This window comes from Ursus americanus, chromosome 35 (genome assembly GCF_024610735.1).
Source record: "Ursus americanus isolate L20-20 chromosome 35, mUrsAme1.1.p, whole genome shotgun sequence".
Classification (NCBI taxonomy): Eukaryota; Metazoa; Chordata; class Mammalia; order Carnivora; family Ursidae; genus Ursus; species Ursus americanus.
The window spans coordinates 20104380-20129836 of record NC_142161.1 but is presented as its reverse complement, the minus strand read 5'-3'; the positions used below and the strand labels follow the sequence as shown (position 1 = coordinate 20129836).

The 25457-nt window shown below is 34.7% G+C and overlaps 1 protein-coding gene across 2 annotated transcripts in view; it reads right to left on the bottom strand.

The window, feature by feature from the left end:
• The window catches only part of LRFN5 (leucine rich repeat and fibronectin type III domain containing 5), a 241525-nt gene that overhangs the window by 15131 nt on the left and 200937 nt on the right, over window positions 1-25457 (bottom strand). For both annotated transcript variants that reach the window (XM_087858985.1, XM_087858984.1), the window contains exon 3: window positions 912-2316. In XM_087858985.1, the coding sequence (XP_087715111.1) occupies window positions 912-2296 (1385 nt within the window). In that variant the 5' untranslated portion in view covers window positions 2297-2316. The remainder of the gene's footprint in view (window positions 1-911; window positions 2317-25457) is intronic.

The window sequence follows — 25457 nt, the reverse complement described above, 5'->3', positions numbered from 1 at the left end:
ATATCGTCTATCATGAGTGAAATTATATGGAGAGGTAAAAATGTATATTTCCAACTGAAAATTGGACAAGATGTGACTATAAATCAATGAGGCTGAACTTTAGAAAAACATACCAGAAAACCTATAGTCAGATGCAAATTCTCCATCGAAGCCTTTATGAGGAGATTACGTGCTTAACTCCAGTGATACTTTCACTGCTCAAAATATTTATAAACTTTCTCTTTGGAACTGTCTTAAGAACCAGTGTATATGAAACAATACACATGCACATCACTCAATCACTCAAAAAAATCAGTCTCATTATTTTATAGTTACATCCTATTTTTGACCAAAAATGGCAATACCCATCTTGATCACCCACCTTATTCACAAGACTTGGCTCCAAATGGCTTTTGCTTGTTTCCAAAATTCAAATTCACCCTCAAAAGACGAAGATTTGCCACCACTGAGGATATTCAAAATAGTATGACGAAGGTTCTAAAGATAATTCCAAAAGTGCTTTGAGCAATGCCAGCATCATTGGGATAATGGAATAGCCTCCCAACGTGACTTCCTTGAAGGAAAGAACACTCGTGTGGATGTGTAAGTTCTGGTATGTTTTTGAGTTTTTAAAATAAATCAATCTTGTTCTCTGATAGTCACATCTCTTAGATGAGGGGGAAAAAAGTAAGTAAGCATAATATTAAATATAAATTTGAACTGTCTAAAAATAACACCATTCAAAATATTTCCCCACAGGTAATCACCTTTCACAAACCTTACATTATACACTTAAAAAAAAAAATGGAGTGCTGTAATTACAACAGAGTAGCACTGCCAATTAAAAAAAAAAAAAAACAAGTCAGTAGTACATTAACAAGCCCTACATTAAGATACACCGTAAGTATAAAAATTTGGTTAATTTTTCTTACCTGTAAACAAGGGTGTCATCATAAGTACCATTGTACTGGATTTGGAACATACGTATTCCAGGAATATTCCTTTGAAAATTAAATTTAAGTAGCGCGGTAGATGATGTTGCTTCTGCTACTACAATTTTATCTTGACTCATTTTAGTATCACCATTACTACTGCTTGCGTTCGAACCTGACTTAGTAGAAGTTGAGATATCTGAAGATCCAGGATCAGGCTCATGGATGTGGTTTGTACTGTTTAGTAAGTGAGGGAGCTTAATTATATGAAGATCCACTGTTTGTGTTGCTTCCCCAGCAGGATTGGAAGCAATGCAGGTAAAAGCACCTGTATCCTTTACAGTTGTTATAAGAATATCAAGTGTTCCGTTATCATACACCAGAGATCTTGTGGCATTTGAAATCAGCTTCCCTTCGGGAGAAATCCAGTGAATGGCAGGTTCAGGGTCCCCCCTGGCTTTGCACCTCAGGGTTGCCCTTTGACCTTCCAGGACTCTCATCTCATGTGTATGACGAGTAATGAGAGGAGGCTCACATAAAAACTCTTCCTCAGGAATTGACCAAAAATAGCGGCCTGTTAAAAGTGCTGGAGAAGCACAAGTCTCTAGGTCATCTTCTCTGGACAGACGCCTCAACCACAACAATTCACAATTGCAATGCAAAGGGTTTCCACCAAAACTTAATGCAAAAGTTGATGGGCTGATTATTCCTGAGGTTGCTAGTACCTGAGCTCGCTGAAAGAGAGGGTCAGGTGGTAGCTTCTGCAGTTTATTTGACGTTACATCTAGCCGAGTCATCTTGTGCAAGTGGGAGAAAGTCCCCTTAGGAATGTTATCAATCATATTGTGATCCAAACTAAGTGTGTGCAAGCTAACCATCTTCTCAACAGCGTCCCAAGGAATTGTTTCTAAATTATTGTAGGACAGATCCAGCTCCTCAAGGGCAAAGACATCATCAAATGCTGTAGAAGAAATTAAAGTCAGTTGATTGTTGTTCAGTATCAAATGATGGAGATTGGAAAGCCCACTGAACATATCATTTGTAATTTTAGTCAATCTGTTGCTATTCAAATGCAATGCCCTCAAATTTCGTAAGTCAGCAAAAGCATGAGGTGTAATAAAACTTATTGTATTCCTGGATAGAGTCAGGTCCACCAAGCTGGTCATATTGGCAAAATCTTTCCTTTTAATATTTGTAACAAAATTGTCTGCCAACCGCAGTTCCACAGTTCTTCTGTCAATGTTTGGTGGAACAAATAAAAGCCCTTTCTTGGCACAAAGGGTTGCAAGATTAGGAGACAAAATCTGACAGACACAACGCTTTGGACAGATCTGAGCTCTCACTGCTATGCCAATGAAAAACAGATAAAAAAGAAATTTTTCCATTGTAGATCAGATTTAAGAGCCTGTAAGAAAAGATACAAAATGTAGTGTTAGCATCCAATCATTTCACTAATGTTCATATTCCTACTGGAATAATCCTTTTTATGAAAATTGCAATACAGAAACGATTTACTCATTTGTTTACTTAACAAACAAGTATAAAGTATCTACTCTGTATTGCAGGCTATAATTGACACTAGGATGAAAAATATACCAATCATGGCCTCGTGGGATTTAAAATAAAATGGGGAAAACAAAGAAGCCAACAGATTATTACAATTCTGTAAATTATGTGCTATTCTTGAAATATGTCCAGAGTACTTCATGGATGCATAAAAAAAGTGACATGCAGCTGACTCTGGAGGGTAGGAGTTAGGAAACTTGCCCATAACCCTGAAAGACATCTCATAAGTTCAAAAGATTAAGGATATATTTAAGGATTTGCAAGCACTTCAATTTACTTAGTAGAAACAATAAAAGACAGTATTTGTTACTGTTAACTTTGTGGCATGATATTTGAAAGTAATTAATCAACAATTAAATTTTATTCATTTTTACAAATTATCTTGAACACAGTACAACCTTCATAACCTAATTGCAAATAAAGGCTCTTATTCTCAAAAATAAAAAGCCTAAAAATTTACCACAGATGCTCTGAGCTCCTTAAATATTAGAATATTTTATTTGACATAAAATTGGATTTTAAAAGATAATTTATGAAAAGTAGTCATCAAAATTCTTGACAGTGAGTCCCAAAAGATGCTATAAATTCATTTTTTTCTTTTAAAATCTTAATGCATTTAAATTTAACACAAATATAATTTTAAAAAATCTTGATAGTTTCATTTTCTAGTTTGATCTGAAGTATTTGTTCTTGAAATTAATCATCAAAAATTAAAATACTAATACATATCAAAAGCCATCAAAAGTTCTCATAAATTACATGTAGCTTTAAATGGCAAGGAAAATAGCTAGAGAAAATCAGTCAAATTTTTAATTGACGAAAATATAAAATATGGAATTATTCTAGATATGATGTACCTAGTTTTCTAAATAAAACATATTCTTATAGGTTTGATTTATTTTATGCCTATTTTATATCATATTCTATGTGGTTGTAATGAAAAAGAACTGTCATGCTCAACAAATGAAATAGTCTTTCCACAATAAGCAGCAACAAAAAATACCATATATATATAATATATATATTATATATATAAAGACCATATATATATATAACATACATATATAAGAAGCAACAAAAAATACTACATATATATATATATATATATATATATATATATATATATATATGATACTATAGTTTTCACACATTGGGAAAAAAAAGCAGCACAGAATTGTGATCCTTGAGAAAAGTGAATAAAAAAGTGAATGAACCTTATTGTTGCTCCTTAGAGACAGTTTTCAAAGCATAGCACAAGGAGGGATAACAAGGTGGCACATGACCCGTTGAAGAGGATAGACTGGAGTGCAGAGAGTCTCCAATGGCTTGAATTTATGAGGCAGAACACCAGAAAGAAGAGAGTTATCCAAAGAAAGAACTTCAGTAATCCGATGGGTAGAAACAGGGCAATAGATACTAACCATATTGAAAGACTGGGGGGAGGAGGGAAGATGGAGGAAAAAAGTAAACAAAAACACAGTGACCTGTGGAAAAATATTGAGAAGTCGAAAATATTAAGAAGCAAATAATGGGAATATCAGAAGAAGGCTGTAAAGTGGACATAAAGGCAGACATTTTTCACATTTGTAATAAAGAGCAACCCATAAATCCAAGCACAAAACAAGGAAAACTATACCAAGACACATCATAATCAAATTGCAGATAACCAAAGGAAAAAAATAATAATCTTAAAAGGAGCACAGAAATAAGACACATTACAAGAAGATAAAATGAACAAAATAAAAAAAAATGGCTGACTCCTCACCGACTTCTCATTGGAAATAAAGCAAAATGGAAGACAATGAAAAATATATTTCAAGCACTTCAGGAAAAGAAAGTCTGTCAACCTGGGTGTGGACCCATATATTCATAAAAAAATTAAAGTAAAATAAAAGCATTTTGAGACAAACAAACTGAAATGTTCAGTACCAGAAAAGCTGCACTATAAGAAAATATAATGGATATTCTATTCAGGTTGATGGAAAATTGTACCACATGGAATCTTGAATCTTTATAAATGGGTGAAAAATAACAGAAATGGTATATCTGTGGATAGATATAAAATATTTTTGCTATGTTTTAATCTATTTATAAATAGTACTTCTGGTACGGATATTAAAATTTACAAAACAAACAAACACATAAAAAAAAAAAACCCACATCATTTGCACCCTAGCAATCAAGTAAGCTGGATAAGCTGGATATTAATTTTTTTAATAACATCAAAAAGCTGAGGATATAAATTTACAGTAACAATATTCCAGAAAGTAATAGTCTTTGATGGAAGGGAAGAATTCCATAGATGTCCCCTGACATCCCCACCCAAACAGAAAAGTAAATAAGAAGACCTATCTCGCATTAATTAGGGTAGGGAGAAATGAGCCTACCTTTCAAGAGTTTAACAAACATTTTTTTAAAGATTTTTAGTTTATTTATTTGAGAGAGAGAGAGAGAGAGAGCAGGAGCTGGTGGGAGGGGCAGAAGGAGAGGGAGAAGCAGACTCCCTGTGGAGCAGGGAACCGCACATGGGGTTGATCCCAGGACCCGGAGATCATGACCTGAGCCAAAGGCAGACGCTTAACCAACTAAGACACCCAGGTGCCCCTAAGAAACTTTTTAAAAATGGTTTATTTTTGAAGAACAGTTTTAGGTTTACAACAAAAATGAGAAGGAAGTACAGAGATTTCCTATATATCAACTGCTCCCACAGCAAGCTTCTCCATTATCAACATCACTGCCAGACTGGGACATTTGCTGCAATCAGTGCATCTACTTTGACACATCATAATCACCCAAAGTTCATAGTTTACATCGGGGTCCTCTCTTGGTGTCATACATTCTACAGGTCTGGACAAATGTACAATGGGAAATATCCACCATTGCGGTATATACAGAATACTTTCACTGTCCTAAAAGTCCTCTGAGCTCTGCCTGTTCATTTCCCCCTGGCTCATCTCTGGCAACCACTGACTTTTTTCTCTTTTTACTGTCTCCATAATTCTGCCTTTTCTTGAATATCATATAGTTGGAATTATATAGTATGTAGCTCTTTCAGGTTGACTTCTTTCACTTATTAATATGCCCTAATAATATGTTCCTCCATGTCTTTTCATGGCTTAATAGTTCATTTCCTTTTAGCATTGAATAATAGGCCATTTTCTATATGTACCAAAGGTCATTTATCCATTCACCTACTGAAGGACATCTGGTTGCTTCCAAGTTTTGGCAATTCTGAATAAAGCGGCTCTACACACCTGTGTATAGGTTCTTGTGTGGACATAAGTTTTTAACTCCTTTAGGTAAATACCACAGAGTGTGGTTGCTGGACTGTATGGTAAGAGTATATTTAGTTTTGTAAGAAAGTGCCAAACTGTGTTGCAAAGTGGCTCCACCATAATTCCCACCAGCAATGAGAAGCTTTCTGTTGTGCCATAGCCTTGTCAGTATGTGATGTTATCAGTGTTCCAGATTTTGGTCATTCTAATGGGTGAGTACTGGCATCTCACTGTTTTAATTTGCATTTTCTTGATGACTTATGATGTGGGTATCTTTTCATAGTTTGCCATCTGTATATCTTCTTTGTTGAGGTGTTTGTCAAGGTCTTTGGCCTATTTTTAAATTATGAGTTTTTTTTTTTAATTATTGAGTTTGAAGAATTCTTTGTATATTTTGGATAACAATCTTTTATCAGATGTGTCTTATACAAATATTTTTCCCTGTCCCTGGCTTGTCTTCGCCTTCTCTTGACGTTGTCCTTGGTCTTCACATTCTCTTGACGTTGTCCTTGGTGGAGCTCAAGTTTTCAATGTTAATGAAATCCAGCTTATCAATTATTTCTTTCATAAATCATGTCTTAGGTGTTATACATATAAAAGCATCACCATACCTGAGATCATTTAGGTTTTCTCCTATGTTATCTCTTGGGAGTTTTAGAGTCTTGCATTCAATGCTGTGCAGTCATATTGGTCTGTCATTTGTTACAGTATTACCATAATTCAGTCCACTTCAGCTTCTTGAGACTGTGGTTCGAAATTTGCTATTCAGGAAGACTTGGGGTGTTAACACTAGGATGGTTTTGAAAATCTGTCTGTTTTATAGATGAACTATCTGATTTTCAAACATTTGGAGACCTCAGCTAACTTTATATCTCTGCTTCCAGCTTTTTTTGGTGGCCAGTGAGAGCTCTTTGATCTTTCATCTCATCCCTGCATTTCCTCGCTTTTGGCTGCAATTGAGCTGCCCTAGAATCAATGAAGGTAGATGTTTCCTCTACGAAGTTTCTTGCATCTCACCAATGCCACCCCAGATACTCTGTGGTTGAAAATCAGACATACCTGTATGGGAAGAAAAAAACTGAGCTCTCCATCCTCTCTCTCAAGTCTTTATATAGCTGAAAGCCCTGAGTGCCTGATTTTTCCTTGTGCTCTTCTACTTCTTACCCATCATTCTTCCAAAGCTGAAAGTCTGGGTTGCCCAGAAGATTCATTTCAATTTTCTTTTCCTCCCCCAATTTTCCCCCCATTTTTTCTTATCTGAAAATATGGAGTACCTGGGAAATTGTCTCAAAGAAACATAAAACAGAATGGTAGTTACCAGGGGCTGGGAGGGGGGTGGGGAACTAGGGAGATGTCGAATGAGGGTACAAACTTACAACTAATAGATAAATGAGTCCTGGAAATCTAGTGTACAGTATAGTAATTACAGACAAGAATATTGCATTGTAAACATCAAAATTGCTAAGAGACTATGTCTTAAATGTTCCCACCACACACACAAAAAAATAGCATGTAACATTATAGGGGTGTTAGTTAATGCAATAGTAGCAATCTTATTGCAATGTATGTGTATCAAATCAACATGTTTTAAACCTTAAATTTATACAATGTTATATGCCAAGTATATCTCCATTAAAAAGAAAAAGCTGAAGTCTTAATCTCCAGTACCCCTGAATGTGAGTATATTTGGAAATAGGATCTTTGCAGATTATCGAGTTAAGGTGAGGTGATTAGTGCAAACCCTAATCCAATATGATTGTATCCTTATAAACATAGGAAATGTGGACACAAAGGCAGACATGAAAAAAGGGAAGATAGTATGAAGCACAATGAGAACATTATCTATAAGCCAAGGAATGCCTGAGGCTACCAGAATCTAGGGGAGAGGAATAGAACAGATTCTCTTTCACAGCTTTCAAAGGCACCAAATATGCCAGACACCTTGATTTTGGACTTCTGGCTTCCAGAATGGTGGAACAATAAATTTCTGTGTAAGCTACCCTGTTTGTGGTACTTTGTTATGACAGCCCTATCAAACTAATTCAAGTCTCAAAACAACATTTTCTGTAACAGTAGAATTTTAGAAGTAAAACAATCCGTGTTGTAAGCTTCCAAGTATATGTGCATTTAGAACAGACAAGACTAATGTACAGTAATACAAATCACACCAGTGGTTTCCTAGTTGGAGGATGGTTGAATGGGAAAAAACACAAAAAAATGGAGTGGGTGTCATGGAAATAGTCTGTATCTTATTTGAAATAGTGATATCCGAGTGTATACATTCATCACAATTCACTCACTATACACTTAATATCGGTGCATTTTATGTCAAGTGTACTTTAATATAGTTGATTACGTTTAAAAAGGAAATCTGGGTTTCTTCTTTTTTTTTTTTAAGATTTTATTTATTTATTTGACAGAGAGAGACAGCGAGAGAGGGAACACAAGCAAGGGGAGTGGGAAAGGCAGAAGCAGGCTTTCCGCTGAGCAGGGAGCCCAATGCGGGTCTCGATTCCAGGACTCTGGGATCATGCCCAAGCCGAAGGCAGATGCTTAACGACTGAGCCACCCAGGTGCCCTGAAATCTGGGTTTCTAATATATTTACAAATACGAGTTCCAAAGAAAGAAGAATTTATAAAGTGATACATTATTGGTGGCGAATCAGAATTTAGTCATATTTTAGAAACACGTATTTTCTTTGTTCTGCCCTATCTTGGCAAAGATGTGATTCCATTCCAACTCAAATCATGCATCCTATTTCATAAGCTGATTTAGTTCATCAACATATACACTGCCTGATATGATTTCACTGCCCATATGGTGATTTAGAAAGTAAGATTAAGTTTAGAATAAAATGTAGGCCACTTTCTTAATTCCACGTTTATTTTTTGCTTAAATGAGATCTGTAAGTAATGAAAGAGTCATATGAATTGTGATTAATGACGTTTCTCACATTATCTTAGGACAAAGTGGAGATTTCAAAACTCGTAGAAGATGGAAAACAAGGAATCAGGTAGCTTTTACTTCCCACAAGTTCACAAACTAATCATTGACATATTTATTTATTAGAATAATATATTACTACTTGAGGAAAATGAGTGTGAAAGGAAGAGCAGAGTAGTTGTCATGTTTTATTGAAATTAATGATTTAAAAACTTATGAAGATAATCAAATATACTAACCTCATTCTTATCTAGTTAAGTTAAATTCTTTCAAAACGTGTGTCTTGCCTTCTCTAACTGGTTAAATGCAAACAACACAGATCTGTTTTTAATAATAATATTTGAGTGGGGATATAACTCAGTAAATAGTCATACAGCTGCAGCTCTCTAGATAATATTTACACATCTCTACATTGTATGTTCTTTCAAGCTAATTCTTTTCAGACACAAAGTGACACATTTATAAACAAAGAAGAGTCTATCACACAAAACTGGAAAATGATTTTCCAGTACGGCATCCTTCTTTCAGCCCATGGCTATTACACAACATATGCTCAAGAGAATCAGTATTTATTTGGCAACTAGAACAGGATATACATGCAAATTTAGATTTTACAACCAACTGAGAGTATAATCTACTCTCTGCAGAAACCAATATGGTACCAATTTATATGTTGAGTTAAAGGAAAGCTGTTGGACCCCTTAGGAGCTGCCTTGCCATCATTCAACAGAGCTCTACCAATTCAATTAGTGTCCCTTTGCCCAGGCTAATGCCTGGGAACAGATGCTGATGCCTACTGACACTGATGAGTTGCTTTAGGATGTGTCAAAATGGTTACAGTGCTGCAAAGGATATTTTATAATACAGTTTAGATAATGAAACTCATTTGATATTCATTTCTAATATTTTAGGTTTTCTACTCATTTTTTGCAAGGACTCTAAATGGAAAATATTATCACTCTTTTCTCTGCTAAAACATGTACAGAGGATATTACTATTGAACCTGGTGAATTCAAGCCTCAAAACAAGGCAACTATAACCTTGAACAATTATCCTTCAATCTTTGATTTTAAATAGTCTCTAGCCAAATTCCTAAGTACACTCAAAATTAAAGCTTTAAAAATGAACTCATGCATCTGTTTACTCATTCTTTTACTAATTTCTTCAGCAAAATTTATTTAGCATCTCTACTACAGGCAAGGTGCTTTGCTAGAATCTACCAAATTTAGAAGGCTGGGATCTGACCAAGACAAGCACATTCACAATTACAATAGAAGGCAGACTGAAAAGTTTTAAGTCAACATACATTTTAATATTTAAATTTACACAAACAAAATGGGCCTTTGAGGACTGCGTAATTTTTGTTATCCATGTGTGTATACATATGTGTATTTTTAATTCAACATGGCCCATGTATACATAAACTCATATTTACACTAAAGGAGTACAGATAAGAGCCCAGTTACTAAAACAAATAATTATTTAAAAAAAATTAGTTACCATTCATTGAGCATAGGTAACATGAAGGAAGTAGTGGTCTCTTTTATTTTATAGATGAGGAAATGGGATTGAGATACCGATAACATAATGTAACCAGTTTACTAAGTGGAATATTTGCCATGCTCTATCTACCTCGTAAATGTGTAGATAGTTTAAGTACTTCTTTTTTTTAGAATTAAGGTGAAAGCTACACAGAGAGATGTCATTTTTTTATAAAATATTTTTAACATTAATTTTGTTAGCCTACATCAGAAAGCCAAGATTGACTTGTTATGCAATGTACTTATCATACCAAATCCTACTTCATTTTTGCACAACTTCATATAAAGTGGTTATTTTTTTCTCATTTTATATGTGAAATAAAATTAAGAAATCTTAAGGAATCCCCCCAAGGCCACACAGAAAGAAAAAAATTAGGTAGGTCTAAGATGGAGATCTATTTCCAAAACCCATGCTTTCCCTAGTATAAGATGATTATATATATTAGTTATAGTGTGTTTTTCTGATTATGTAGCACTTGGACATAAAGGGTTGTTGATTCTAACAATAATGACTCCCTAAGTTCATCAAGTATTTTCCTCATTTATGTTCCTGGTCTCTGTTCATAATCAAATACATTTAAAAGGTGCTAGCAAATTTCTACAGTGGAGACTTAAGAGCATCTTGACAGTGACTTAAGGGCAACCGAAATGATACATTTCACCACCATCATTCATTTCTTTTTGGCATGTCAAGACATGACTGAAATTACCCAAATACTTAAGTCCATAATACTGATTATTCTTTTAAGAATATAAATTCTACTTCATAGAAAGGAGATTGATTGCTGTGTATAAAGAGGTCTCAGTATTTTCCCACGGATATGGACTGAGTTGTCCCTTTTCTGGCCCACTTGGAAGTCTGCCTACAGAGTCTCTATAATGTCACTGAGCGCCCATGGATTCGGAGAGTTAATACTACCAGTAACTCTGAAAGAGAATGTATTCTCTCTTGCAGAAAATAGCTTAGGGAGAGAAAGCAGCCTACAACAGCCTGGTGCTAAGAGGCTGTGAAGATTCCCAACAGTGAGAACAGCAGTAGTTTGAAGTTGGGTCAGCTGGTACAGGTGACAAGTGGTTTGCTAAAATGAATTTCTGTTGATTGTAAACATCCTTACGGATGTTCAGATACAAGTGGGAAATATGTGGGAAGTGGGAGGGGTGATGTGTGTATAAAAGTGTAAGATAATTTATATTTAGAACTTCAACTAATTAAGACAGTAGTGCCTCGAAGGAATAGGTATAATTTATCTGGGGAGTAGATGGTTATTTCTTTAGCAAAATAATTTGATAATCCATTTTGTATGTGAATGGTGAAGAGCCCGAGGCATTGATTTTAAAGGGGCAATGAAACAAGAGCTAGCCAAATTCCAGTTTGATAAATTAAAGAAAATTCACTGTGTGGGAAAGGGAGGAGAGAGGACTGAAGGAAGAACACACGGGGAGAAGATTCTGTGTAAAGTGTTTAAGGGCTTGGGCCTTCACATAGACAGTCACAGAGAAGAAAACTCTGAGATACAGAGTTATTTGCAAAGATATTACACTACCGCTTCCCATCACCTTCACACCTGAAGTGTAACTCCCCCACCCCAATATCAAGACTGTGGGAAACATCAGGGTAAAAAGAGCTTGCATTCCATGCCTGGGTTGTCATTGAATGATGAGGAAACTGAATCTCAGTGAAAGGCTGAGGACATTATTAGTCATGTAAGACTCCACCCTGGATTTCATAAACCCATTTCTCTTTCTGTTGCATCTCATTGCAGGATAATCAGGTTTCAATGGACATAGGGGAGAAGAAAGGTCCAGGATAGGGAACACTATTACAGACGTGAAATGCAATGAAATCACTATCCTGCCATTGCAAAGTAGCAGATGACCCCCATTTTCTTCTAGTGTCCAAGAATACAGCATTCTTAGAATTCACCTTGATTTTATGACAATTTGAAAGGGCATAAAATGGGTTATAACACAAATTTAAATGCCACTAATCAGTATTTTAAATCTAGTAAATGATTTACCCTTTTTCTTTGGAATTCTGAAAGGTGAATCTCTTAGCTTTTGAGATGTCCTGCTATCCATTATGTTTCCGTTTCCTAATGGTGTTTAGCATTTCATGTAACGAGTCTCAAATCTCCGTGGTTATATTGGCTCTATTGTGCTGTTGCCATAGCAATTAAAGAGGCACTGTTGTAGAGCAATGCAGACAGGATGATGAGCACAGAGATGCTATTTGACACAATTCAGGCATCTAGAAATCTGGATACTTCTTCAGAAAAAAAAATGTGGTTTACATTTTCTCTTGATATTATTGTAGGCATTGAGTCAACCAAGTTATCACCAATGGAAAATCTAATTGAAAATCTAAAAAAAAAAAAAAATTGGAGAGGAAAGAAAGACATACACACGTACAGAGGAAGTAGTGAATTTACTGAGGGTTTAAACACTAAATATGTGCGGGTGGAAGGTTCCGGCAGTACTCCTACAGAAATGTTTTGACAAACTAAGACCATATGGAAGCTTTTATATCACTGAAAGCAATGTGTGTTTTTCTTTCTCCTCTCTCTCTTCCTGTCCCTCTTTTTTCCCCCTCTTCCTGTCTCCCTCTCCCCTTCCCTCCCATCTCTCTCAAATACACCCACCCTCCCAGTCTTACTAGATTCTCCTACTTTTTGTGTTAACATTGTTTTGCTTTTTATAACATAATGATCACTTCGATTTGACATTATGCATTTCAAAAAGTAACATGATGGTATTATTACATAAAAAGCCCATGCCCAATTTTATAAAAAATTATAAATTTAAGAGATAACTGACTAAAGGATACAGACAGATGTTTCTTAGAAGCCTGGACCATTCTCTTTCTGTATTGAACTGCCACTTATCCATTGCACTTTGATTTCTAATACTCTCAAAATTAACATGTCTACAACTGAGTTCCTAATTTTCTCTCTCAAATCTGCTTTACTCCTACTATAGTAATTCTCTGCAATTATTTAAAACCTACTTCTTTTTACTTTGTATTATTTTTTTAAGTAATCACACCCAACATGGGGCTTGACCTCATGACCCCAAAATCGAGTCACATGTTCCACTGGCTGAGCAAGCCAGGTGCCCCTAAAGTCTAGTCCTTTTCAAAGTCCAGACCCAGAACATTCGAATTATTCATTACTTCTCTCTTTTTGTCATATACCAAATCCAGTTCATTAATTATCCTGTACACTATACAGGAAGAGTATATACATGATGGGGTCAAGTCTACTGCTATGACTTATCATCTTTCCCTTGGAACGTGACAATAGCCTCGTAACTAGTTAACCACTTCAGCTATTATTCCCCCTTCGATCTATTTTCCACAAACCAGTCAGAGTGATCTTATTAAAACTCTAGCAGATCAAAAACTTTCCACTGGCTTCTCATCTCATTTATCTTTTGTTCACCACTGCATCCTCGACACCTAGAGGAAGGAATGGCACAAAATAGGTTCTAAGTAAATATTATAAAATATTAAAATAGAATTACCATATGATCTAGTAATTCCACTATTGAGTATTTATCCCAAGAAAATAAAAAAACTAATTCAGAAATGTATATACACCCCTATATTTATTGCAGCATTACTTACGATAGCCAAGATATGGGAGCAACTCAAACATCCCTTTACAGATGAACAGATAGAGAAGATGTGGTATATATAGAGAGTGGAATATTATTCAGCCATAAAAGAACAAGATTGTGCTCTTTGTGAAAATATGGATGTACCTGGAGGGTATTATGCTAAGTGAAATGAATCAAAGAAAGACAAATACCATATGATTTAACTTAAATGTGGAATCTGAAAAACAAAATGAACACAAACAAATAAACAAAAAGCAAAATCAGACCTATAAATACTGAGAATAAACTGATGGTTGCCAGAGGGGAGGAAAGAGGAGGAATGGGCAAAATGGATGAAGGGGAGTGGGAGATACAGGCTTCCAGTCATGAAATGAATAAGGCTCAGGAATAAAAGATACAGTAGGAGATACCATCAATGATATTATAATAGCATTGCATGGTTACAGACGGTAGCTACACTTGTGGAGAGCACAGCATAAGGTACAAACTTGTTGAATCACTATGTTGTACACCTGAAACTAATGTAACATTTTGTGTCAACTATACTCAAAATGAACTTAAAAAAATAGGCATAATATTTTTATATTTATTAAAACACAAATATATCTTGATAATCTAGTGTTCAAGCAAATTATAATATACTTCATGTTTGAATGCAACACAGTCATGAAAAATCTCTGACAGTTAAAAATAATAGGAAAATACATGTTACAATGTATGGTAGGCAGAATTCTAAGATGTTCTCATTATTCCCATTTCATGGTGTATACATTTCCTGGTTTAACCTTCCCTTAGAGTGTAGCCAAAACTTGCAACTTGCTTTTAACCAATAAAATATGGCAAAAGTAAAGGGATGTCACATATATTATTAAGATGCTTAATTATTTGACTTTGAGTTAATTAAAAAAAAAAAGATTATTCTGAGGGCATGAACTACCAGGTGAATCCTTTATAAAAAGATCCCAGCTTTCCTGGGATCAGTTTGATACTCCAAGCAGCAGAGAGGAAATGTATTTTACCAACAACTTTAGGAAGTTGGGAAGTGGCTCTTCTCTAGTTAAGCGTCCAGATGAAAACTCAGCATAGCTAACAGTTTTATTGTACCCTTATGAGAACTTGACTACAAGAATCAGCTAAGAAATGCCCAGATTAATTCATGAAAACTCTGAGATCATAAATGTGTATTGTTTTAAGCCTGACATTTATTGTAGTACCATAGCAATAGAAAATTAATACAAAATATTTAGATGAAAAAGTGCGATGTAAACTTGGATGTGCACTATGATCACAATTAAAAATTATAAAAAAACTAAACTAAAACTATAATGCTTGATAGAATTCTTATTCTTATAATGTGGGGCTAAATAATATGGTTCCTTCCACTAACTATAACTGAAAAAGCTGAATGAAATACTAATGTAAAACTTAAAAAACAATCTCCATTAAGTTAACAACGCAGTGAAGTATACTAGATTAAATCTGAGGAAACATAAAATCCCACAGAAATTAGCCTACTTCTCAAAAACAATTCTGTCCTGAGAGCTTTTTCTGATCATGAAAACAGAGATGTCCTTAAGGGCCTGTGTTGTTGCACACGTACTCAGAAGATATGCAGAGAAATGTTCTCCCTAGTGTTATTTGTAATAATCCCAAACTGGAAACAACTCATTTGTCCAGCCATAGTAAAATGGAAATATACATTAGAGTATATTTAAACAAAGGAATACTATAAAGCAATGAATATGATTGATTCCTGCTATGGAGAACAGCATGTTATTTACAAACATAATGTTGACAAAAAAAGAAAGACGTGTGAATAAACACAATGGACTCTTTATTTATATAAATTTGAAAAACTAGGGACATATTAAAAAAGTGGTACAACCATAAAGAAAAGCAAGTAAGTGATTAACATAAAAATCTCGATTATGTTTATTTGTGAGGCATGGAGGGGTTGGATATGGTCTCCAGTTGACAGATAAGGCAGTCAGGGGTACTGTCACGTTCAATTTCTTAACTGAGAAGGAGGCTTTCTGGATATTCATTTTACAATTACTCATTGTACTGTACAAGTATGTTTTGTGCACTTTTCAGTATCAATGATATATTTCACCAAAAAAATGTTTAAAAATGCTTAGGGTGTTAAAAAGTAGTCAAAGTGTCCTGTGATTAATAATAGTCTTTATTGAAGTAATTTTTCTCTTCTAAGCCAAGAGGGTACCACTTAGGCAATAGAAGTATCATAGGAGTGGGGTGGGATGTGCCCCAAAGACATACTCCATGCATGGCATATTTCATTCATACCATGCTTCATTAGTTAGTGAGCTCCTGGAGAGCAGGAGCTCATTGTCTGTGACCTTTGGAGAAGTCAGAGGGTTAAGAATTTATTCAGGTTTTGTTACACGAATGAATGACTACTACGACTATTATCACTGCTAAAATTAGAACTATTAATATTGTAGCCACCATTTGCTGCTTCCTTTCTTTATGCCAGGAACAGTGCTAAGCTTGAGGAAGCATGAAAGTTCAAAATATTAGCCAATGAAGTATTAGGGTTTTTTTTGTTTTGTTTTGTTTTGTCTTGCAATGGTTTAATTCCTTTGTACATTCCATTGTTCATTCTTTCCCCTGGTCATTTACTTAGAACCTCGTCATTCACTAATGAAGGGGTAACAAAAAGTAAAGGAAATACAAAGAAAAATAAAAAGTTAGATCCTACCTTATGAGTTTTCAAAGTATATATTTTATAATGTACCCTAGCATATACTTAGTTTGGTGTTATGCATTGAATTATGTTCCCTTATAATTCATATGTTAAAATCCTAATCCTCATACCTCAGAACATGATTTTATTTGGAAATAGGGTTAACACAAATATAGTTAAATTGAGGTCACACTGGAGCAGGATGGACTCCTAACCCAATATGACTGGCATTCATACAAAAAGGGGGAAATTTGGAAATAGACACATAGAGAGACCACTGAGTGAAGATGAAGACGGAGCTTAGGGTGATGCTTCTCTAAGCCATAGAACATCAAAGATTGCCAGCAAACCACTAGAAGGTAAACAAGCAGTATAGTACAGATTCTCTCTCAGAGCCCTCACAAAGAAGCAACTCTGCTAACACCTTGATCTCAGACTTGTAGCCTTCAGAATTGTGAGACCATAAATTACTCTTATTTAAGCTACCCAGTTTGTGGTACATTTTGGCTGCAGAACTTAGCAAACTAATGCAATCTCTAATTAAAAGAAAATTTTGTCTCACTGAATTTAAAAGTTAAACTTTATGCCGCTGACAAAAGATACATATACAATGTGGAAATATATAAATGCTGGGGTGCCTGGATGGTTCAGTTGGTTAAGCATTAGACTCTTGATTTTGGCTCAGGTCATGATCTCAGGCTCGTGGGATGGACCCCTGTATTGGGCTCTGCACTTAGCTCAGAGTCTGCTTGTCCCTCTCCTTCTGCTTCTCCCCGCCTCCCCTAAAATAAATAAATAAATAAATACAATCTTTAAAAAATAAATAAATGCTGAAAAAGAAAGATGAAAAAAATCTTCCACTTGAAAAAGCTAAAAGAAGAAACTATAGCTACAGTCCTATCAGAAAACAGAAACTTTTAATTAAAAAATATTACTAAGGAAAAGATACACTTCAATAGAAAGATATACAAATGATAAAATTCTATGATTTTTTAACAATATCACTTCAAAATGTATAAAGCAACATAAAGCCATAATCATCAGATATAAGTTAATAATCCACCATTTTTTGTATGACAGAATAAACAGAGAAAATAATCAGTAAGGATATAGAATAGATGAAAACACAATAGCTACTTGCTTTAATAAACATTTCACACACACACACGTTACACTTGTGCATCAACTGAGAAATATACATTTCTTAAACACAAAATATTTTTAAAAAACAAAAATTCTTTGAGTTAAAACAAGTATACAAAAATGTCAAAGGATTAGAATTTTTGAGAATAATTTTTTAGGCCACAGTGCAATTAACCAAGAAATTAATAAGAAAAACACATGCATGGAATTGACCTGCACCCACTAAATAACCTATGGGTCAAAAGAGAACTAAGAATGCAAATCAGAAAATATTTTGAATTAAATGATAATGAAAACTCTACATATTGAATCTTGGGGACTATATCTAAAATCATAAAGAGGTAAATGTATATCCTTAAAGACATATTTGGAAAAGAAGATTGAAAAGCAATGACTAATCATCACTCTTAAGATGTTTTAGAAGAAACTGCAAATTAAACCCAAGGAAAGTAAAATAAATAAAATAGTGAAGACAAGGCAGAAATGATTGAAATTGAAAAAATATATATAATTCAAAAGATCACAAAACCAATGATATTTAAAATAACTATTAAAAGTGATTACTTACTATCAAGACCGATTAGGGCAAGGAAAAGGGACTTCATTGGAGATAATAAAGTTATTAATTTTTAAAGAGTCTATTTATTTCGCTACTTGAGAGACAGAGAGAGCAAGTGAGGGTTGGAGCAGAGGGTGAGGGACAAGCAGACTCTGTGCTGAGCACGGAGCCTGACATGGGACTCGATCTCACGACCCTGAGATCATGACCTGTGCCAAACCAAGAGTCAGACGCTTAACTGATTGAACCATCCAGGTGCCCCCAATGAAGTTATTTTTGAAAAAATATATCAAGCTATTAGAACTACTGGGGCCATATATCTGAAAATTTACATGACAGGGACAAATTTTTATAAAAATATAATTACCAAGTCTGGCATGAGAAAAATAATAAAATTTGAATATTCCTATAACTATTAATGAAGTAGAATCTATAATTAAAATCCTCCTACATGGAAACCTTTAGGCACAGATGGTGTCACTGATTAATACATCCAAATAAGTAAAGAAAAAATAATAGCAATTTTACACATTCTTTCGGATAACAAAAACAAATAAAACACTCTCAATTTATATCATGAAGTCAGAGCATTAATGCTAAATACTGATGAGGATGTTGTTAGAAGAAAATTATGAACTGATCTCACTGTGGAACATAGGCACAAACATTCGTAACACATTATTATTAAAATAAGTTCAGTAATAATACGTAATGATGAGTTTGGATTGAAAATGAAAATACGTAATGAAAATGAAACTATGTAATGATGAGTTTGAATTGACCTCCAGACTTTTTTTTTAAATATTTCAAAATCAGTCAAATTTTTCAATGCAGTAAAAGAGAAAAACATGGTGATTTCAATAGATAGATAGATTTCAATAGGTAACATAGAAGATTTTAATAAAATTCAACATCCAATTTGATTAAAAAAAACTTTCTGTACTAGGAATACATGGAAAGTATTTAACCTGATAAATGGTATCCTAAAAATATTATTCTTCATAATGAAATATTGAATGACTTCTGTTTGAGAAGTAACAAGATGACAGTATGTCCACTATCGCCACTTTTAACAATGTACTAGATGTTTTAGATGGTAAGACAAACAAGAACACAAATAAAAGATATAGATAATGGAAAGAAAGAAATAAAACTATTATTCTTTGAAAACTGGTAACGTAGAAAGAAAAGCTAAAGCTGCAGATAAATTTGCAATAGCAGGAAAAAAGTCAAATACTTAAGATTACATTTAGTGAGAATGATGTAACAAAAACACAAACAAACATAAATAAAATATTGAATTAAAAATAAGTTAATAAAAACACTAGAGGATTCAATATCCCAAAAAGTGCCATTGATTAAAACTTCAACCACCATCACAAGATGTGTGGATTTGTGCTATTACATAGAGTGGCTTATTATAAAGCTGTGGTAATTAAAATAGTATGACACAGGGACCCTATAAAAACAATGTAGAAGCAAGCAACCGTCTAGAAGATATTTGCTACACGTATAATAATAAACAATTCATATTCAAATTATGCAAATAATCCCTATAAATCTCTATAAGAAAAATAAAACCAATAAAAAATAAGTAAAAAGATTTGAATAAGCACTTTACTAAAAGTAGCTCATTAAAGGCCAATATACATATGAACAGGTATTATACCAGATTAGCCTTCAAGGGAATGCAGAATAAAATTGCAATGGGCCATGACTACAAATCTACATATCCACCACCACCAACAAAAAAGTAACACTAATTCTAAGCATGGTGAGAAAATGGAGCAATAGGCACTCTTGTACCCTACTGGCAAATTGCATAATTATGACCTGGCAGTTTCTACTGAATGTGGAACATACATATACATATTATGACCCAGCCTTTACACACATTGACATATACCCAATACCAACGTATGCTCATAGGCACTGAGAGGCATGTATTAGAAAATTCTTACGAGTATTATAAACAATAGTGGAAAAAACAGAAGGAATTCAAATGTCCACAGATCATGGGTATTCATATAGTTCAACATTACACAAGAGGTACAATGAATTGGATGACTTCTAACATGCAAAAATGTGGATGAATCTCACAAGCATAATATTGGGCAAAAAAGATTACACACAAAAGGTACTAGATGATTCTTCCATACAGACTACAAAACCTGGCAAAAATAATTCATGGTGTAGAAGTCAAGATACTGGATACTTTTGAAGAGGAAGGATGGATTACTATCTGGGCAGGGCATGAGGTGAGTTGCTGGAGTGCTGGCAACAATCTTTTCCTTGACAAGGCAGTGTTTACAGAGATTTTCACTTTGTAATAATTAATCGAGCTGTATGTTTACTTTTTGCACTCTTCTGGTTGTACTTCAGTAAACATTTAAAATAAAAGTAATTCACATGAGAGCTGTTGCAGCCCTTTCTTTATCCATCCAACAAGGGTTTGTTGACCACTACTACAATCCAAGTTTTCTGTCAGACAGTGGAATTAGAGATGAATGAAACAAAGTCCTTCTCCTCAGAGAACTTTAGTAAAGATAAAAACAAAAAACAAAAAAACCATAGAAACATTCATTAAAAATACAGTGCAGTATTTGCTAATTGACCGGAACCTTGCTGCTCAGAACATGTTTGAACATCAAACTATATGATAGCAATAGATTAGAGTCAGTTGAATAAAACAGGAATCCAAGAGTCAATGCTGATAACACTAATAGAAATGAATAAAGATATAAACAAGTGGGGGAGAAGGAAATGGTATTTTTTATGATAGTAGAATGCCAACTGATAAATGTAGAAAAAGTAATAGAGCTAGAAAAATCACCATTAGGCAAAAATCATGATAATAATTGATTCAGGCACAATCATAAACAGATGTTAAAATAGTCAATGAAAGTTTGATGAAAAATAGGAAAAATAGGTTAAAAGAGACTAGAGACCTGAAATCTCAGTGCAGTGTGGATTGGACCACGGAATAGAATTTCTTTTTTTTTTCTATAAAGGACAATATTGGAATACTTGGCCTTAAAACACTCTTTAAAAGTGTATTATTCTTCCTTAAGTGTATTTCAATATGTATTAGCAAAGATTTCACTTTGTAGTAGATGTCTGCTGCTTTTGTTTGTCAAGCATTCCTTCCTCCATATGTATAAAGAACTGCTCTGTCTATGCCAGGTGGTCCTGGGGAGATGCCTAGTCACAGTACTCTGCCTGCCTGCCCTAGACACAGGGGTGGCCATGTGAGCCAAAAGAGGCAAATTTGGGTCACTGCCTTAATTATCTAAAGTTGGATGGAAATGGAAAGGAAACATTCCCTTTCCTCATTTAATTCTTAAATAGCTGTTCCTGCAAAGTGGTTAAATATAACTATGAACAGTTGAGTAAAAAATGTCGTAAATCTTGGTGTACACTATAGAAAAATGTCCATAATAAAATGTTAGTGAAAAATGATTGACTTCAGAATAATCTCCTTTGCTGATTCCATTTATATTAAAAATATTCTCTATGTGGGTATATTAATTTGTATTTGTATAGAAACAGATCTAAAAATATGTAAGTCGAAAACAAAACTGCTAAGACTGGGAAAGAAAGAAAATCCTACTTTTCTTTCTAAAGCCCTTGTAGTATTTGAAATATTCATAATTACTTTGCAAATAAGGCAAATGCAATGAAAACAAGTTTTTTTGTTGGTGTTCATTACTATATGAAGCGTACAAGAATTTCCTTTTTATGCTAGGTGTCTTATTGTGCCTTTAAATGTCCTGTTTAGCTTTGTTTTCTGGGCCATAGTAGATTCTACGCTTTATTCTTTTTAGACAGCTGGCATTATGCTAAGGTGATGCTAGCAGTAAGAACTACCTGGACTCATAGTCCTAGAGTCAATTCTGGACTACTTGGACAAGATTCAAGCAGAAGAATGTATGATGATTACAACATCCCCATGTACAACCCATGTATCTTTCTCTCTCTCTCTTTTTTTTTTAAAGATTTTATTTACTTATTTGACAGAGAGAGAGATAGCTAGTGAGACAGGGAACACAAGCAGGGGGAGTGGGAGAGGAAGAAGCAGGCTCCCAGCAGAGGAGCCTGACGTGGGGCTCGATCCCAGAATGCCAGGGTCACGCCCTGAGCCGAAGGGAGACGCTTAACGACTGCGCCACCCAGGCGCCCTGACCCATGTATATTTCTGTGTCTAGGACCCACAGTAGCTGGCTCCAAGACCCAGTGTGGAAGGTACAGTTGAGTGACTAATGTGATAACTGTTTAGTTATAATGTAAAAGAGACCTAGCACAAATGAGAGAAGAGAAGAAATCAAGATTCAGGCGTTTACCTGACTAAGCCAGCCAGGCACCCCAACAGGTACTTTTAATATGGTGAAATCAGTGAGGGAGTGTAGAAGTATAACAGCAATAAGAATAAAATGGTATAGTATTTATTAAATATTATTAGAGATAAACTCAAACAGAAATATCAAAACTGCTACTTTTTTCCTAAGTAATTCCTTCCAGGATGACCTTGAATTTCTCTCCAATCTCCTACTTCAATCTGTGCTAGACAGAGATGGCCCTCACTGATTTGTGAGAGACACATGTTAAATTTTCAGGAATTTTGTGAGCTAATTCACCTCACAATGATAGCTTGAAATTGGGCCCTGGTAAGAATAATTACATTATATAAATTCACAAATGCTACTAATCGGGATTTCTCCCTAAACTGCTGGCCAGCAATTTATTATACATTTGCCAAAACACTATTATTTAATAGCCTGTCAATTAAATAGTCTTTATCTTAATTTAGAACATCATTAAGACCACATGGACCATGATTCTAGGACAGAATTTGTACAGGAAATAGAAGTAGAACAAAAAGTTGGAAAAACAACGTCAGTGAGGACAAAGAAGCAGAAAGCATTAAGAGGCATAAATGGTGTGAAAGGCTGGGAAAACCCAAATAACACTGATTGAGATATATCCACTGAAGTTTACAGCTAACAGTTCATTAATTTTTGTGCACTTGTGGAGAGAAGAAAAGTTTGCAGCGAACTGAGGAGAACATGGCAGGACAGGAAGTATAAAAGTGAGTTTCTTTGGAATACTGAAAAGTCTGGCTTTGAAGAGGAGGCTGAAAGAACAAGGCTTAGAGAAGCATGTAGATCAAAAGGATTTTTACTTTGTTGTTTTGTTTCATTTTGTTTTTAGCATAGTCCAAGCCCATACTAGGCTGAGGAAATGAGCCAAAAGAGACAGAACAAACCTATGACAGAAAAAGTACTTGTTAGAGCAAGGCCGCTGTGAGGCCAGGAGGTGATTAAGTCGAGAACAAAATCCGATCAGGAGACAGGAAATAAAGAATGAGCTATACATAGAATCAGATAAAGTTTGTTTCGGAAACAGGAAGTTGACAGAGTGTGTCTGTAATGGCTTCTTTTCTCAGAGAGGAAGAGGTGACACAGGTGTCCAAAGGTGGCATGGACTGGGTGATGCTCGGAGAGAGAGGAAAGGTTTAGAAGAGGCCTTGAGGTTGGTGTGAGCAAGGACACTGCCTAGGGAACAGCTAAAGTAATGAGAAGATAGTGTTCCTGCTCTTGTATTTACTTTTGGTTACTTCTCCTCCACTTTGTCCTTCCAGGTGACGTTTGAAATGGAAAACTCAAAATGTCATCCCTCGATATAAAAATATTTGCAAATACTATATAGCATATACACTTTCAAGATAAAGTTAAACTTTCTTCAATTATGGCTCTAACCTGTTTTGCTGCTTTCTTCCCTATCCTCCCCAGCCCCACCCCCCAATGCCTTGCTCTAAACACCCTAGCCAATTTGTTCTTGGAACACTCATTCAGGCTTTTTCATCACATTTCCAAAGGAAATACTCCTTTTCCTTTCTTGTCTAGTGTAATTAATTCTCAACCTTCAAGTTCCAGCTTAAATGTCCTCATCTCTGCAAGATATTTACTGACACTCCTGCTGAGCATAAATTGCTATCTCTTTTATCTTCTAATAACATTTTTTATAAGCCCTCTTGTCAAGAACTTACAAGACTGCATTATTATTTGTTTCCATATTTGTTTCCTTCCTAATTGTGAGCTGAAGAGTTGTGTACGGAACATGTGTTTTATGCTTCTTTTTTATCATAGTACTGCATATAAAATCTACAATGGTGTTTACTATATGGGATGTACAAAAGAAACACATTGAATAAATGTAAGGATGGATGGATGAATGAATGAATGAATGAAAAGATTTGTTGCACCCAATAGACAGTAGAACAATCAGAATTATAAATAGCAGTGCTACTAACTGTAATAACATGTTACCTGACGGTGGAAAAATGAATAGCATATATACTACAAAGTCAGAATCTACAGAAAGATAATTTCTAGAAGATGTATAATTCCACTTTTCCACCTACCTATTTCCTAAATATTTTACTGCATAGATAACAGAATTAACGACCTGTTTTCTGTTTGAGGCAAACAGTATAATTAAATGAATTAAAATTGTGGGCTAAATTTATTGGGCTCTATCGAAACATGGCTCTGTCACTGAACACCTATGAGGGTTTGAGCATGTCTCTAAAACCTTTGGTATCTTGGATTTCATCAATAAAATGAGAGTAATAATGATATGACTTAATTGTGAAAATAAATACACAGATGAAGTACTTAGATATCAGCTTTTTCATAGGTGTTCATTAAATGTAAACTATTATTACTGGCTATTAATAATTAGGAAAGTAGTCTAGTATACTTAGAAGATTCATTAATAGAGGTGGAAAATTCAGTGCCCCCCCACACACATACACACACATACACATTATTGCTCCCACTGAGGCATTAGCTCCTTGAGGAAAAGTGCTATGTATTATTTAAACTCCTATTTCCAGCACCAAGTACATTACCTAATGGATAATATATAATCAAGGACTACCTGTTAAATATATGAATTGAAAGGTTAAAATCATACATTCAGTATATAAATTCTGGTCATGTGTTTATAGAAAATGATTCTGTTTATTGACTGGATCCCTAACTACGGTCAGTAGTTTCACATAGACAGCCTTTTTGCTATGTTGTTAAAACAAGAACAAGACAGCAGAGTGCATTAGTGCATGCATGCCACATTCCTTTCCTGAAAAAGACTATTGAGATTTGACTTTTCATTGGTGATAAATAAAAATTACACTTTCT